Source organism: Balaenoptera musculus, chromosome 20 (assembly GCF_009873245.2).
Source record: "Balaenoptera musculus isolate JJ_BM4_2016_0621 chromosome 20, mBalMus1.pri.v3, whole genome shotgun sequence".
Lineage (NCBI taxonomy): Eukaryota > Metazoa > Chordata > Mammalia > Artiodactyla > Balaenopteridae > Balaenoptera > Balaenoptera musculus.
In genome coordinates, this window is record NC_045804.1 from 9,768,337 (window position 1) to 9,782,990 (window position 14,654).

Below are 14,654 nucleotides of genomic sequence, written 5' to 3' on the forward strand. Positions count from 1 at the left end.
ACAGGCTAAGGCTTGTCCATCTCCTTACCCTGAGATGCTATGCTGAATGTCTTCTCAACTTTTGAGCTCTACCTCACTGTGACTCTTCCCTGGAGTTATGTAGGCACACCTGGAAAATGAAATAATACTAAGAATGTATTATAAAGGCTGAAGGCACATTTCTTGATCTTAATTTAAAGTTGATGTCTGACATTTGTTTCTTCTTCCAAAAAGGGTGGGGGCGGGGAATGACTATGCTAATGATCATTTTTGCTCCGCTCTCCTTAGCGGAAGACAGAACCATCCTTGCCACTTCCGATCTTTATCATCACTAGACTTAAGACGAGAGGTTCAAGTGACACATCCTCCCGCGGAAGTGCACCTGACAAGCACGACCTTCCTTCTCAGGGCCCATCCGGGCATGAAGCAACGCCACAGGCAACAAAGTGGTTTGGGCAGATTTGGAGTTTATTTGCTGCAGTTCCTTGGCGCTAGTTTACAATGCAAAAAAACCAGACAAACAAAAAACGATTGGAATAATTATAATTTTTTTAAAAACCCTGTCAACAACTTTCAGTCATTTCTTTATATTTTGACAAAACTTTTTTTTAAAACAAATACAAAATAATCTAAAAGGAGAAAAACTATACATGGATTATTTACACCTCTGATAAATAGACTAATACTGATCCAGGTGCCTCTCTGTCTAGGTAATATTTGTGAGAACCAGGGCCAGGGACTCGGATAGCCAGAGGGGCTCCAGCACCGGCCCAGACCCCCTGGACCTCTGCTGGCACCACCCTGGTTCTCCCGCCCAGAAATTTCAGGTTCCCAGCCTGGACCCTCTTCTGCCACCTTCACGAGCTCTGGCATTAAAACGCCTGAAGCCATTCCAGGTAGGACCTACATGAAGGGGGGGACCCCAGAAAGTGACCCCACCACTCCCCTTTACAAAAGCTATTTCCAGAGATGTGAGCCTGCCCGGAAGGTGTCAAGAGGAGCCAGGGTCACACTGGCGCTGCAATGGCCCAGCCAGCCCTGCTCTGCCCGGACTGGGCGCCGGGCCCCGGACGAGAGTCCCTGAGAGAACAGCAGGAGAGCGGCGGCCACGGCTCCTTCAGGCCACGCGATAGGAGGGCAAGGCCGACTCCAGCGGGAGGCCGACCACTCACCCTCTGGCTCCCCGCCCCCGCCCCTGCCGCGCAGACGAAGGCCCGCTCCTCTCCAAGGGCCAGCGCGACACGCACGGCGTAGTCCAGGTGAAGGCCGGTTCGGAGGCAGAAAAGGCTGAAGCCCTAAGGTGATCGGGTCAGACCTGCTCCTTCCTCTAAAACGAGGAATGGAGTTCAGGGGCAGGAGGAAGAAAAACCAAATAAGAAAAAGGTTATCCCGGAATCTCTGATGGGACTACCTTCCTCACAGTTTTGGTGATTAGGTATGTAGCTCAAGGAAAAATGCTGACTATTTTAAAGCCCGACAAGAATGAATCCTGAAAGAGAAGGAACAGCGCAGGCGGGGGGCGGGTTCCCTTCTCCCCGCAGTGTTCCCCAGGCACCTGGAAGGAAAAGCATCAGCTGGAGTGGCCGGTGCTGCCCTGCAGGCCCCGAGTCTGTCCTCGCTGCGCGGCCCCCTCTCCCCTCTCGCCACCTCCTCCCTCGCCCAGATGAGGCCCCAGAAGTGCGGGGAGGGGGCCCGCCCGGCCCCTGCCCCTGCCCGGGCTGACACGCACAGCGGTGGCCCGGGGAGCTTCTTCTCTAGGGAGAAGCTTCCCGAAGTAGACAGGCAGAATGCCTGGACAGCTCCACCTTCTCTTTCTCTTTCTTTAAAAAACAAAAATATATCTTTATAGCATGTGGCTTCTCTTCCATTCCACTTTTTTTCTTAACATATAATAAGATATGGGTACACATATTTATGGTGCAGGGTTGAAGGCTTCTTCCCAGGGAATAACCGAGAGGTAAATGGTCGGCTCCGAGCTCTGCTATCAGACCTGCTGAGTGGAGACTTGCGGGGAGGCGGCATGGCCGACAGGAGCTCTGTTCTTTTTAGAGAGAAAGGCTCAAAACCCAAGCGTGAAGGCATCAGGCCCCCTTCTCCAAGGGTGACTGCCTACCCTTCTCCCACTTAAAAAAATTAGCAAAAGCTGAAGCTAGTCTCTAGGAATTCAGGCCGATGCCTGGCAAGATGCTCCCACTGCATGGGAGGCAGGGAGGCTGCACCGGGCCTCACTCGCCGGGCCTCACTCGCCGGGCCCACCAGCCCTGCTGGCTGCGCAGACTCAATGTCTTTTCGTGGAAGAGACCTTCTTCTTCCGCGCGGCTAGCATCTCGTAGAAAGGGTCCCTGCTGATGGCTGCCCTGCAACACAGAAAAGGGGAGAAAGCAGAGGAGACTGAGGAACAGGACCAGGAGACACGACCCCAGGCAGGGGCTTCCTAGCAGCAGCCGTGCCCCAGACCCCCTCCCTGCTCGACCGTCCCTTTAAAGGCCACATCACAGCATCAACCTTCACTGTGTCCACATGTGGCGTAAAAGACAAGTTTTGAGGGAGACACGTGGTACAGGTGACAAGATCACTGTGGGGTGCTTATTGCCTGTTTCAACCAAGTAATCAATTTAAGTTGAGGCATCCTCTACACCCTCACAGCTGTGCTCTAACGCAGCAAAACAAGCGCAGTGCTTTAGTTCCGTCATGACAGTGGCGTTTGTCTGGAGCAGTGACCACCACACAACCCCGTGTGTCCCCTGGCACGTGGTGCGTCTGATTGGCGGCCACCGTCTGTACCGAGCAACTTCTGAGTCCCCAAGAGCACCAGCTCGACAGCCAAGACCCATCACTGGGCAGTCAGGGCCCAAGCAAGCGGCCAGCAGCCTGCTCTGTGTCCACAGCCTGGTGGGGAGGGAGCCCAAGCAGCCCTTGCACTGGCCCCAGAGACACCAGCACAGGTGGTGATGGCAGGCCTCAGCCACCTGTCGTCCCTCTGTATTTGTCATTCTCCACTTTTAAGCAAGGTGTGATCCACGTTTTGAAGTTTAATTTACTTTTCCTGAGAAGTAGTATTCCAGGTGCCAACTAGCTCCTGGGCCAGTCACAAGCCCACGTGACTGTGGACCGCACTTAACCAGGTGCACGACGGCTCCTGCGGGCTGACCGGGCCCCGTTCACAGAGAGGATGTGTCCGTGTGAAACAGCAACTCAGCTCCGGGGGAGGCAGGAGCTGGACAGGGCCCGGAACGCATCCCGAGGGACCCCGCCACGCAGGCATCTGACCGCTCGGAGTGCAAGGGAGGGAATCCTGCTTCCACCTTCAGAGCATTAGGGTGGGTCCACCTCCGCTTCCTGGGTGGGCCAAGCCCCCAGGGACACCGCGGCACATCTCCAGTCCACGCGACGGGGGGCCAGGGCGCAGTGAAGGGCTTGGGGCTGGAAGCTCTGCCCCGGCCTTGCACATACGTGTGCTCCTTCTCACGGCCGTCCTCACATGGTCCCTGGAGACACTCCGCCCCAGCCCTGGGAAGGCAGAGCGGAGACGACACCAGGCAGCAGGAGCTCTCCCTCAGCGGCCACCGTCGCTGCGCTGCAGGTCTGTCTGCAGAGACACGTGATCCTGTGTGACCACGTCCCCAGAGCACCAGGACCGAGGTAGCTGGACACTCCTGGGAGGAGCACTGATGAGAGAAAACGTGCCTGCAACTTGACCTTCTGCAAAACCTCTCCAGCAACATCGCAAAGAGCTTCCACCTGATCAGGTCCCTCCTCTGGTGCCTCTGCCCCAACATTTTCACTGGGAGAGCGTCAGAGCCAAGGGCGGCTGGAGCTGAGCGCCACACGTGGAGGAGGACGGCTCCCTGAGTCAGAAGGCTCGGGATGACTGAATTCACCTCGCTGTGCCTGTGTCCTCATCTGTCACCTGGGGACAACCATCCTGCGGCACCCACCTTCGCAGGGCTCTGGAGAGGGTTAAGGGTGCTGAGCTGTGGAGCTGGAACAGTGTCTGCAACTCCCACAGGGAGATGAGGCCAGCTCCGGGCAGACCCCGGGAACCACCCCCGAGGAGGCTCTGCATTCACCTCGATGGAGGGACTGAACCATTCCAAGCGTGGCCGTAAGGAGGGCTCGGCTTCTCTGGCTACCGAAGTACAATGACATGAAAGACAGAACGTACACCTGCAGACAAAGCCTTTTTGGAAGAACGATGAGTCGGGGGAGGCTACCCACAATGCCCTGTCCACACACGCTCTGATGCCCTAATGGTCACGCAGGACAGCACACAGACCCAGAGACACACGGGACACGCGCGCCGTGCACACTCAGGAAGTTGGTCCACACTAAAGAGAGCACTTCAGGCTGGGCAAGATGGACTAATAAATGGTATCAGGACAATCAGCCACTCACTTGAGAAAATAAGGTTACATCCTTTACTTCGAACCACGTGCAAAACATACATTTCATAAGGATTAAAGAGTCGAGTACTGGGCTTCCCTGGTGGCGCAGTGGTGGAGAATCTGCCTGCTAATGCAGGGAACACGGGTTCGAGCCCTGGTCTGGGAGGATCCCACATGCCGCGGAGCGGCTGGGCCCGTGAGCCACAACTACTGAGCCTGCGCGTCTGGAGCCTGTGCTCCGCAACAAGAGAGGCCGCGATAGTGAGAGGCCCGCGCACAGCGATGAAGAGTGGCCCCCCCTTGCCACAGCTAGTGAAAGCCCTCGCACAGAAACGAAGACCCAACATAGCCATAAATTAAAAATAAATAAATAAATAAAAATTAAAAAAAAAAAAAAAAAAAAAAAAGAGTCGAGTATTTTTTTAAAAAACATGTGGTAAGAAAAAGGGCACGGGGACATGGGTAAGGAGCTCTCCGTGGCCACCTGTCCCCAAGGCGCTGCTACTCCTCCACGCAGACCTCAGGGCGCGTCCAGCACAGAGGACCCCTGAGCCTCATTATTGGTGGTGACGCCAGAAACGCTGCGGTGCCTCGTGGGCTCCACGGCACGTGGGACGGCCCCTGATGACACCACACTTCCGACAGCCGTCACCACCCAGGGCTACCAGGGTCCAGGTGGCGTGCTGAGCACAGTGCTGCGGCACCTGCCTCACCCTCAGAACAGCCTTGTGCCTTAACACCATCATCCGGAAGGGCGCGGCAACGTCCCCGGGAGTCCCCCAGGAGTCCCCCGGGAGCCCCGCCTCTCACTGCTGTGTGGTGAGAAAACTGGGGGTCTGGGAGGAGGGCAGGCGACGCCGAGAGTCAGAGCGGGAACTCGGCACGGGCTGGCCTGACTCCGAACCGGTGCTCTCCTGTCCTGCCCGTCTGAACCGCACAACTTTCAGAGACTCTTTGTGTGGGAATAAACGATCTGCTCCTTCCCCCCACCATCACCTCTCCCCCCTTCAGCCGTTTATTCACTATTTAACCCTGGCCCAAACACTACACTTGTTTTAGGAGAGGTGCCAAAACCACCACAAAAACTAGAGCATGCCCAGCCCCTCAGGAGCAGGCCGCGGCCCCGGCGGGAGAAGGCCCATCACTCGGGGCGACACAGGACCTGCAGGGCCTCGGTCACCGGTCAGTGCGGCCTCACTGGTCTCCAGGGGAAGTCTCGAGGCCCAGTAATGGGGATGCCCGAAGGAAACGGCGGGGTCCTGTCTGATGGACGCAGCCCTGGCGGGGAGAGCGAGGACGCACTCCCAGGAGCAAGTGCCACCGAGACGGGTGTGGCCATGGGCGGTGGGTGTGCTGGCGGGCGGGACAGGGCTCACGGAAGCCCCAGGGAGGAGTGGGGAGGAGGAGCTGCCGGGGCAGGGCACCACCCCTCCCCCGTGATAAAGCGCGGTGAAACAGGTGGCGCGAGGACCAGGAGGAGCCCTGGACCCGAGGATCCGTGTACACCTCCCTTCCCCCAGAACCACCGCTTCCTCACAGCGCAGCAGGGAGCGTGAGGCTCTGCCTCGCAACCCCGGGTCACGGCCACGTGACTCTGACAAGCATTCATTACTTACCTTCTATGGGCCTCAGTGTGCCCATCTGTAAATGGGACGACAGTGTCTCACAGGATTAAGAAATTATAAAAGGGAACGGTTACAATCCCCGCTGAGCTGCCACCATGAAGACAAAACCCACTTCCTAAGATATGAAAAGGCCAGTCTGGCCAGTGGCACCTGTGCCTATAAGCCTGCCCACCTGTCCCCTCTTTGGGGCCATGAGCTGCACTTGGGAAACCTAGATGTGAGGCGCGCTCTTAAAAACGCTCAATGGTCAAGAATCCAGAGACCCAGGGAAAAAGTCACTGGGGAATCACAGTCAAACTACTCGCTAAGGATTCAGCATGCGGGGCGCAGAGGCGGGATGGGCAGCCCACGGGACAGCTGGAGCGTCACTATCTGAGAGGCGAGGTCGCCACCTTCATCGGCCACCTACTTGATGCACTTGATCCAGTCCTCCTTCTCCTCAGGCGTCGGGGCCGAGATGCGGTACACCGTGTGGTTCCCCTCCACCACTCGCCCGTCAGCCTCCGTCTTACAGGCCTTAATCACTTGGTCTTTGTTGTCGGGGATGTAAAGCTCAAAGCAGTTCTGAGAATTAAGAAAGAGAGGGAGAGAGTGACAAAGATCTAAGAAAGCTGCTGACCAAGAAAAAAGTTAATTTACTTCCCAAAAAGCAAATTTTTATTTCAAAAAAAAAAAAAAAAAAGTTAACTTCTTTCTTTAGTCTCACCTTCATAAAATATAGCCAACATATGTTTTCCTTTGGAAAAGAGGAGCCTAGAAGTGGAATTCTGGAGGATGTAGATTGTATATAAATAGGTTTTATTAGCAAAGATATTGAGCAGATGATACATGGTAGCTCTACTCCTAATATATAGAAAATATGGAGCGAACTGCAGGTAGCTTAATGCCTTTTAAAGCCAAGCCAGCAATACGATATTCCAAAACAGAGGAAAAATATTTATAAGCGATCTGAAGATCATAAAATAAGTGGTCCAATCATGAGAGCTTGATGCTGCCTTTTAAGGAAGGACAACTCTATACCTCGTGTGATATTCAGTAAATGACACTAAAGCTGATGGACAGAATGAAAGAGGTTATTTAGTCTCACCTTTGGCTTGAACTGTAAAGATAATTTTAGAAGTTAGGCTAACTTAAATTAAACCATATGAGTACTTCCGGGGTTCTTCTCAAGTACAGCTGACCCTTGAGTAAGGCGGGGGTGGGTGCTGACCTTCCGCGCAATTAAGAATCCACGTACGACCGACAGTCGGCCTCCGTCGGTACAGCAGTGCCTCAGCACCCGCGGACTTAGCCAAGCACACACGGCACTCTACCGTAGGAGTTACCACTGAGAACAGTCCACGTGTCAGGGGACCCACACAGCCCCAACTTTGTTGTCCAAGGGTCAACTGTAAACCTCTGCAACTTCTTCCTGTGTCCAACAGCTGCTATGCCCATCCCTTCTGTCCCCCCAAAACATCTCACCAAAAAATACTCACTGGTTTTTTGGAGTCTTCCACCTCCCGGATACTCAGGTTCTCTAATGGGATAATTCCACGGGGCTCCTTATCCTGCAGAAGAATTGGAGAGAGAAGACCTAACTGCTCAGTTTATGAACGCATGTCCTGTTACCTTCCTCCCGGCAACTCAGCCCAGCTCCCGTGACTCCTCCACGACATGAAGTCCACAGAGCAGCTTTAAAAACAAGAATAGGGTCAAGAAACGTGTGGGTGTTGTCAACATACCACATATGAATCCCTAAGACCGAAAAGCCTTTGGAGGAGGAGCTTCCACAGATGCTCTGAAAGAGTGAGTGTGACAAGAGCTGTGGGTGGCCCTCCAGTGGGGAACATGTAAGCCCCTTTCACACAAAAATTATCCTGCTTCTTTGTCTGGCCCGCCTACTCATCTTTCAAGCCTCAGTTCCAGTGTCAGCAACCCTAGGAAGCTCAAGTCTCACCCGAGGTGCCCCTGTTCTGGGCCCGCAACGCCTGGACTATAGTCGTGTCGTGTGTCACTACCTTCTCACTATCTCCAGCCTCACCTCCCCCCTCCAGACTGTAGGATCCTCAAAGAGACACTGCCTGCCTGACAACTCCACCTGGACCAGAAAGCACCTAAACTCCTGTCCAGAACAGAGCCCTGCGTCCCCTCACCCCCAACTGGCCCTCCTCCAGGGCTTCCCATCTCAGCAAAGGCCACTCCCACACCTGCCGGGCCATCAGCCTTCACCTCTTCTCCCTGATGTCCAGACAACCAATGGCCAAAGACTTTGTTCCAAGTTCAACAGTTTAACTGGGCTATGCCTTGGCACCAAGCTTCCTAGGACAGATATTCCTAAAATACCATATGCACTCTTTCGATCTGCAGATTCAGGTTTGTTTCTCCTTTTTAGGGAAATAATCTCATAACTTGTCTTTGCATTTGCAGGTCCCATTCATTCTGGTATTGGGATCACCCCCATCTGTCCTCCGCACCTGTTAGCTTGCCCTTAATTGTTTTAATGCTTGTCTTTCAGACACAATCTCTATGACTGTCTCAAGCCTCTCCTCTAGGATAGTGATTACATTTCTAGCTAATCATCCCTTAAAGTTTTAACTTATGTGTTAATAAATAAGTTATAATTCTACAGTTATATAGTCATATTCTTAATATATAGTTTTGGGTCTCATTTAAGTCTGAAACTACTGGAGAGCCAGCTATTGGTGTTCTGGCCACTTCCAGAGTCTCAGGAGAGAAGCGAGTGGAGGGATCGCCCCCCTCAGACACCCCGAGCCCCAACTCTCCCCTGGGGTGCTGGTGTCCGGCATCTCTTGGAGCTGATGCTCACCGCACACCCCCCACGGACAGTCTTCTTACATGAACACACACCCGGAGCTTTCACTGATATCGCAGAAAGTGAGTCCTGTTTTTCCACTTTTCCCGTTTCCCCGGTTTCTACCCTGCAGCAGACCTCACCACTCCTCCATCCGAAGGGGGAGGAGGGAAGAATTCTTACTCGGTTTACTTCTCCCAGACTTGGGCACGGGGAGGTCTGGGGCTGGTTGTGCCTGGCCATGCAGCAAGGGGCCTTCTGCTGGCTCCGGGCTGTGCCGCGGCCCCTGCTGCCTACTGCGAAGTGCGGTGAATGAGTTCTGCCCTTTCCTCATCCGGCTGCTACGTCCCCACTTATTTCTACTAGATTTTTCCTCTTTGTCAGGTAATTTCTGTGTGGTTATCTCCACCTACCATCTTAACCCTGAGGCTCCCCCCTCGGCATCTTCAGAAACGTTTTCTCTGGATTCCCACTGCCTGATAAAATGCCGGTGCGCTGCTAGACTGAATTCAGCTAACGCCACCATGGTCGGCGTCACGAAGAACCACAAGATTCTAGAATCTCACTGCATTACCACTGAGACTGTCCCGGGACTTAGGGGTGCACTGTTTAGATGCCCCGCACATGGTTCATATTAACCCAGAGACCAGTGAAAAAGATTTAAACAGGATTTTAAAGATGTCACCGGTCTAGAAAAAAAAGTTAATACATGGGGCGGGGGGACAGGGGCAAAAGAGAAAGAAATTTACCAAGCTGTTCACAGTGGTACTTTGGGGGGTGAAAAAAAAATCTATCTTTGTACTGTTTTGGGTATTTGAAATACAGTACTCTCATAATTGAAAGGATTTTAATAACAGAAAAGCAAAGCCAGTTGCAGAACGTACGTGGCATGGGTTTAGCCCCCATAACGCACAAAATCCTGGTCAGCATTCCCTTGGAAATTGCTGAGTGACTGAATTCTGAGCTGACACTGTCATGACTCTCACTCCCCACGTGAGAAGCCACATCCGCACGACGTCTGCAAGCTGCAGAACCACAGTGTGGAACACAGTGGAAACCCGCTTCACCGCCAGGCTGCAAAGGGCCAGGCGTGGACCTGCATCCTGGCTCCTAGCGAGCTTCACACAGACACTGCCAGGACTCTCATCCCATCTTGCTCTAATATCTTTATTATAAAAGATGCTTCTGAACCTTCGTTTTCTCAGTAGCATCTCAACTGCCCTGATTTACTTAAGACACATTCCAGTGCTGCCAGTGGTATATGGTTTGCTCTTCCGATGACCAGGGAACAGGGCAGAAACGAGGGCCTCCAGCTGTGGGGAGCCCGTCTGAGCGGGCTCCAACCTGAGGCTACCAACCTGCTGGGCCTCCTGGGGGCTCCTAGAGGGAGCTTCGGAAAAGGTTTTACTGTACAGTCTTTACTCTCATAGACTCTGTACAATCTTTATTCTCATAGAATTGTATGTATTGTAATTCCATTCCCACTAAATAAAAACCAACAAAACTTTCAGTTTAAGTAAACGTCAATTTCTTAAAACTCCAGGTAATCTCCCATTTCATTTCACTTTCTTTTCCTCTATTACATATTTTGCCCCTTGGCTGTTTCTTCTAAATCAAGTGCTTCAGTATTTCTGCTACCATAGAATCACAATTACCTTTGTTTCCCTTTCAATGGGGCCACAAACTCTCTCTTGGCCATGGGTCCAAGTTCATTCTTTCTAGCTCGGCTCTACAACCCATTGCTAAGGCCGTGTATGATGTTGTCTGCCACTGTCTCCTGGCAGGGCGCCTGGTGTCCCAACGGAGAAGTGGATGTCAGCTCTGAGCTACGGTTCCTGTGGCCAGACACCCCACACCACACCCGGGCCCCTCTCTTGAGATTCGTCTTAGCCCTTCCACTTCACATAAACTCTCCTAGTGCCCCAAAGATGCAGCAGGACAAATCTGACTGTCTCCCCCTGTGTCCTCCAACCCTGTCTCATTAGAGCCGTTTAAACACAAGGCCTGGTCCACCCCCGTCCCAGCTGACCAAGCAGGCGCTCACCGTCGTGTACTCAAAGTAGTAAAGGCAGTTGTCAGTCAGAATGAACCAGCGTCTTTTCCAAGTCTTTACCCTGCCACCTGCAGAGCAAAGAGAGATGCGTGTTGGATAGGAGTCAACCAGCCAGCGCAGGCTCCGGGGGGGGCTCGAAGCTCTGCCCCCAGAGAGGGTGCAGGACGAGGAAGCGGGGGCAGGGCGCCAGGAAGACACTGAGACCATGGCAGATTTACATCAGTAACGAGACACAGAGCCAAAACAGAAGCGCCTTTCACAGCGTGAAAGTCTGTGGGTACAAGCAGAGCAAGCAAGTTGGGTGGCCCCCTGCAGATGACATCAGGACAGCAGATGAGAGCGCGGGCTGGGGAGGGGGCTGGGACGGTGATGGACCAGAGAAGCGTCAGCAGAAGCCTATGGATGCGGTGGAGATGGGCGAACACAAGAGGAGGGGAGAGGGTCAGCGCCCTGGCTACGCTACACTGCGGGTCCACCAGCCCAGGGTTTTATCAGAACGGGACAGGAGGAGGAACCAGTAAGTAAGACATTTTAATCCCCTCACAATCAGATCCAGCTCTCCTGGAACACGGGACCCAAGTTCCTACGGTTTCACCTTCTACCCCACCTTCCTGACTGTAGTGCGTTTCTACACTGGCTTTTTAGGTTTCTGGGCCAGTGTCCTAAATTCCCCCAGAGTCCTGGGTGGGACAAAGCAGGATCCTTGGATCAGGGAAGAATCCACTGGTAAGCAGAGGTCCCTATTCAATTCTGGACTTCTCACCGGAATCTTGAAACAAAAATAACTGGAGGAGGAGGAGGCCACAGGCCAAGTGAGCTCTCGCGGGTGGCTGTGAGCTGTTGAAGGTTCCCTTAGTCCTTCTCAATATTTCTCAATAAGAAGAATCACCGGGGTCATGAAGTTATCCCAAGATGACACAAAGGAAGGGAAAGTTCACTATGGCCTCGGTGAGTGAAGGCACATCCTGCTCTCAATCTGACCATGAGCAAAGCCTTTCTTCTCCTCGACTTACACCGGGTCCAGGGAAAGCTTTCTGAACATGACCCATATGAAAGGCCTGCATGTGGTGAGATACACACAGCATTTCATAAACACTTCTTACTGCCCTGGACAGGATATGCTCCTTTGCTGACTTAACCTACAGAGAACATCACTCCTCCAAACCTCACAAAGAACAAGGACCACAGGGCGTAAATCTAGTGACCCCAGCCACGCTTCCTTGCTTGCCCCGCACCATGAACAGCTGAGCACAGGGTTCAGAAGGAGTATCCCAGCTGCCAGGACGTGGCCGTGTGATCCAGGACGTGGCCGTGTGATCCAGGACGTGGCCGTGTGATCACGCCAGGTTTCCTCAAAGGATCCGACTGCTGGAGCAACGCAAATCCTGCCACGGAAATGAAGTGTCCAGCGTCGGTCCTGGTAGCAGTTTTGAGGACTACTGGACTTTTGGGCCCCTTGCACGGCTCTGCTTGGGTGCCCGAACTCTGAGAGGTTAAGCGACTGATCACGAATTGCCGAGGTTCTCAATGGCACCGCCTCACGGAAGGAGTTTGGTCCTGAGCCAGCACGCGCTACGCCCCCACCCACACCCCCTGCTGCTGTCAAGCGAAGACCAACTCGACTCTCTGTCCACAGCAACTGTCAGCTTCTGTGAGCACGTGCCTCTGGCCCCTAAGGCCCTAGGGCGTGAATCAAGAAAACCATGGATGGAAATACGACATGCGTGAGGAAATGGGAAAGGCTGGGCAGAACCGAAATAAATCAGGAGGAGAAAGAACACAAGGAATATACTTAGAACTGGAGCCAATTTGTCATAATAAAGGAAACCCCCTGCCCCCTTTCAGAACCCGAGAAAGCAGCTCTTCTGCCTCTTGGGCCTTCACCCCCACATGGGGCTCAGCACACAGGACACCTCAACCCAGGCCCACTGCCATGCGCTCCCCTCACAGGACCACCCCGGGGGCACCTGGGGCTCAGGAGGTCATGGAAGAGGGGTCAGATGTCACAAGGAAGAAGATGGGAGGAAATCTAGGACAAAAGCAAAGCCAGACAAATCCTCTCCCTGGTGATGAAAGCTTGGCTATGTCCCTTCCCGACAACCTGCTGCATTAACGAGACCCCTACCGTGAAGCATCACGCGGTCCCAGGGACACATTTCATGTTGAAAGGGAAACAGACATGAAACAAGCAGACAGACCGATGCGCGCACCTAGGACAGTCCCTGAGGAACTCACAGGACCACCTCCCAGCCTGCGGGCCTCTACCCCGTAGATGTAAAGGCCAGACGCTGGCTCCCCCGGAGCTGGGTGGGAACCACCGGACAAGGCCCGGAAACGTTTCATAAATGTCAGTGTTGGGGCCGTTCTTTCCCTTGAGGCTCTGCTCAAGTGAGGCTGAAGCAGACACCTGAGGACCCCTCATCTAGAAAACATGTTTCCCTGAGTCAGCAAGTGGAGAGCAGATGCCAACGACGTAACTACGAGGCCAATTTGGGGGCTTGAACGATGACTCATTGAGAAAGAGGAGGGAGAAAAACAAAACAAAACATAAAAAACAGAGCCGAGGTTGTAATGCCCTCCCCTAAAACACAGGAGATTAAACGGAAGGACTTCAAGAAGGGATTTGGGGGTTTTATCTTTTTTAACTTTACCTGGCCTCATTCTGAGTTTAAGAAACACCATTTCCCTTTTTCATGCAAAGGCAAAAATGTCCTATGTTGTCTAATTTATTTATTTTCCTGGTTTGCTTCTCTGGTCACGGCACGTGTGCCCGGAGCACACAACTGCGGGGATCACAACCTCCTCCCCCTCCTCTGCTCCACGTCAGAAATCTCTGAAGTTCCTGAGTGTCAGTTTGAGTCAGTAATATAGCATACGCCTGGCCAATAATTCCGAGAGACAATTCAGTGAATACTTTGTCTGCTTTTACAAATCCACTCTTAGGGTGTTTTCTTGCACTACTGCACTTGGGAGAGTTCAAATTATCCCACATCTGGGTGCCCAGCTGTTGGATGCACTATGCACGACCCCTCCAAGGGAAACGTGAAAATCACTCCGCACCCCCAATCCTGACCAGTTCCCTAGGGACTGTACGGTAAGTTAGAAGCAGCATTAAGACTACCACCAGCAATTTAAAACAAAATAATCAAAAGTAACAAAATAAGAAAACGCTGCAGCGATTACAGTGGCCTGGGCAGAGCGAGCGAGCAGGTTGAGGGGATTACATACCTCCTGGAGTTTGGGGCAAGGAAAAGGAGAGCCAAAATCATGGAAACATACAAATGAGGGAGAAAAGAAAATTAAAACAAAGAAATTAAACCCGACTCCTTAATCTTAAGGTGCACTGTATTAGTCATTCATGTCTGCCTCGTGGGGACGGGACATAAAGACAGCAACAGGGCAAACGCCACTGTCCAGCGTGTGAATGAGGGGTTGGCCTCATCTGCCACATCCCATCTGGTAAAGACAAGATCTGAGGCACCACCAAAATCCTGGCCTCAAAGATGCCACAAATCAGCTCTCACCAAGCTGAGGTTTATTAGTATATCCTGAATCCAGAGCAAAGACAGTGAAGATTACTTTGGGGAAAATTAAATGTCTCTCTTCGGATGGCTACCTCTTTTTAAAGTGTGTGTAAAAATGCTCACACACAAGCCTGTGAATACATATGTACATATGTGTATACACAAGAATACACAATCTTACGGTTATATGCATACACAGACATATACACACAATTGCAGACGGCTGGAAGGCCTGCCTTCTGTGGCACACACATACGAAGGGGTGATCTGAAGTGTGCTACAATGAAAACACAA

The 14,654-nt window shown here is 52.7% G+C and overlaps 1 protein-coding gene across 4 annotated transcripts in view; it reads right to left on the reverse strand.

Annotated features, from left to right (window-relative positions):
• Nucleotides 1-437: 437 nt before the first annotated feature.
• CYTH1 (cytohesin 1) overlaps nucleotides 438-14,654 on the reverse strand; it is a 79,576-nt gene continuing 65,359 nt past the window's right edge. For 2 of the 4 annotated variants that reach the window (XM_036836812.1, XM_036836813.1), the window contains exons 10-13: nucleotides 10,828-10,906; nucleotides 7,468-7,539; nucleotides 6,399-6,553; nucleotides 438-2,336 (exon numbers count right to left, since the gene is read on the reverse strand). In XM_036836812.1, coding sequence (XP_036692707.1) covers nucleotides 2,258-2,336; nucleotides 6,399-6,553; nucleotides 7,468-7,539; nucleotides 10,828-10,906 — 385 coding nt within the window. In that variant the 3' untranslated portion in view covers nucleotides 438-2,257. The other 2 variants (XM_036836811.1, XM_036836815.1) reach the window with 2 other exon arrangements.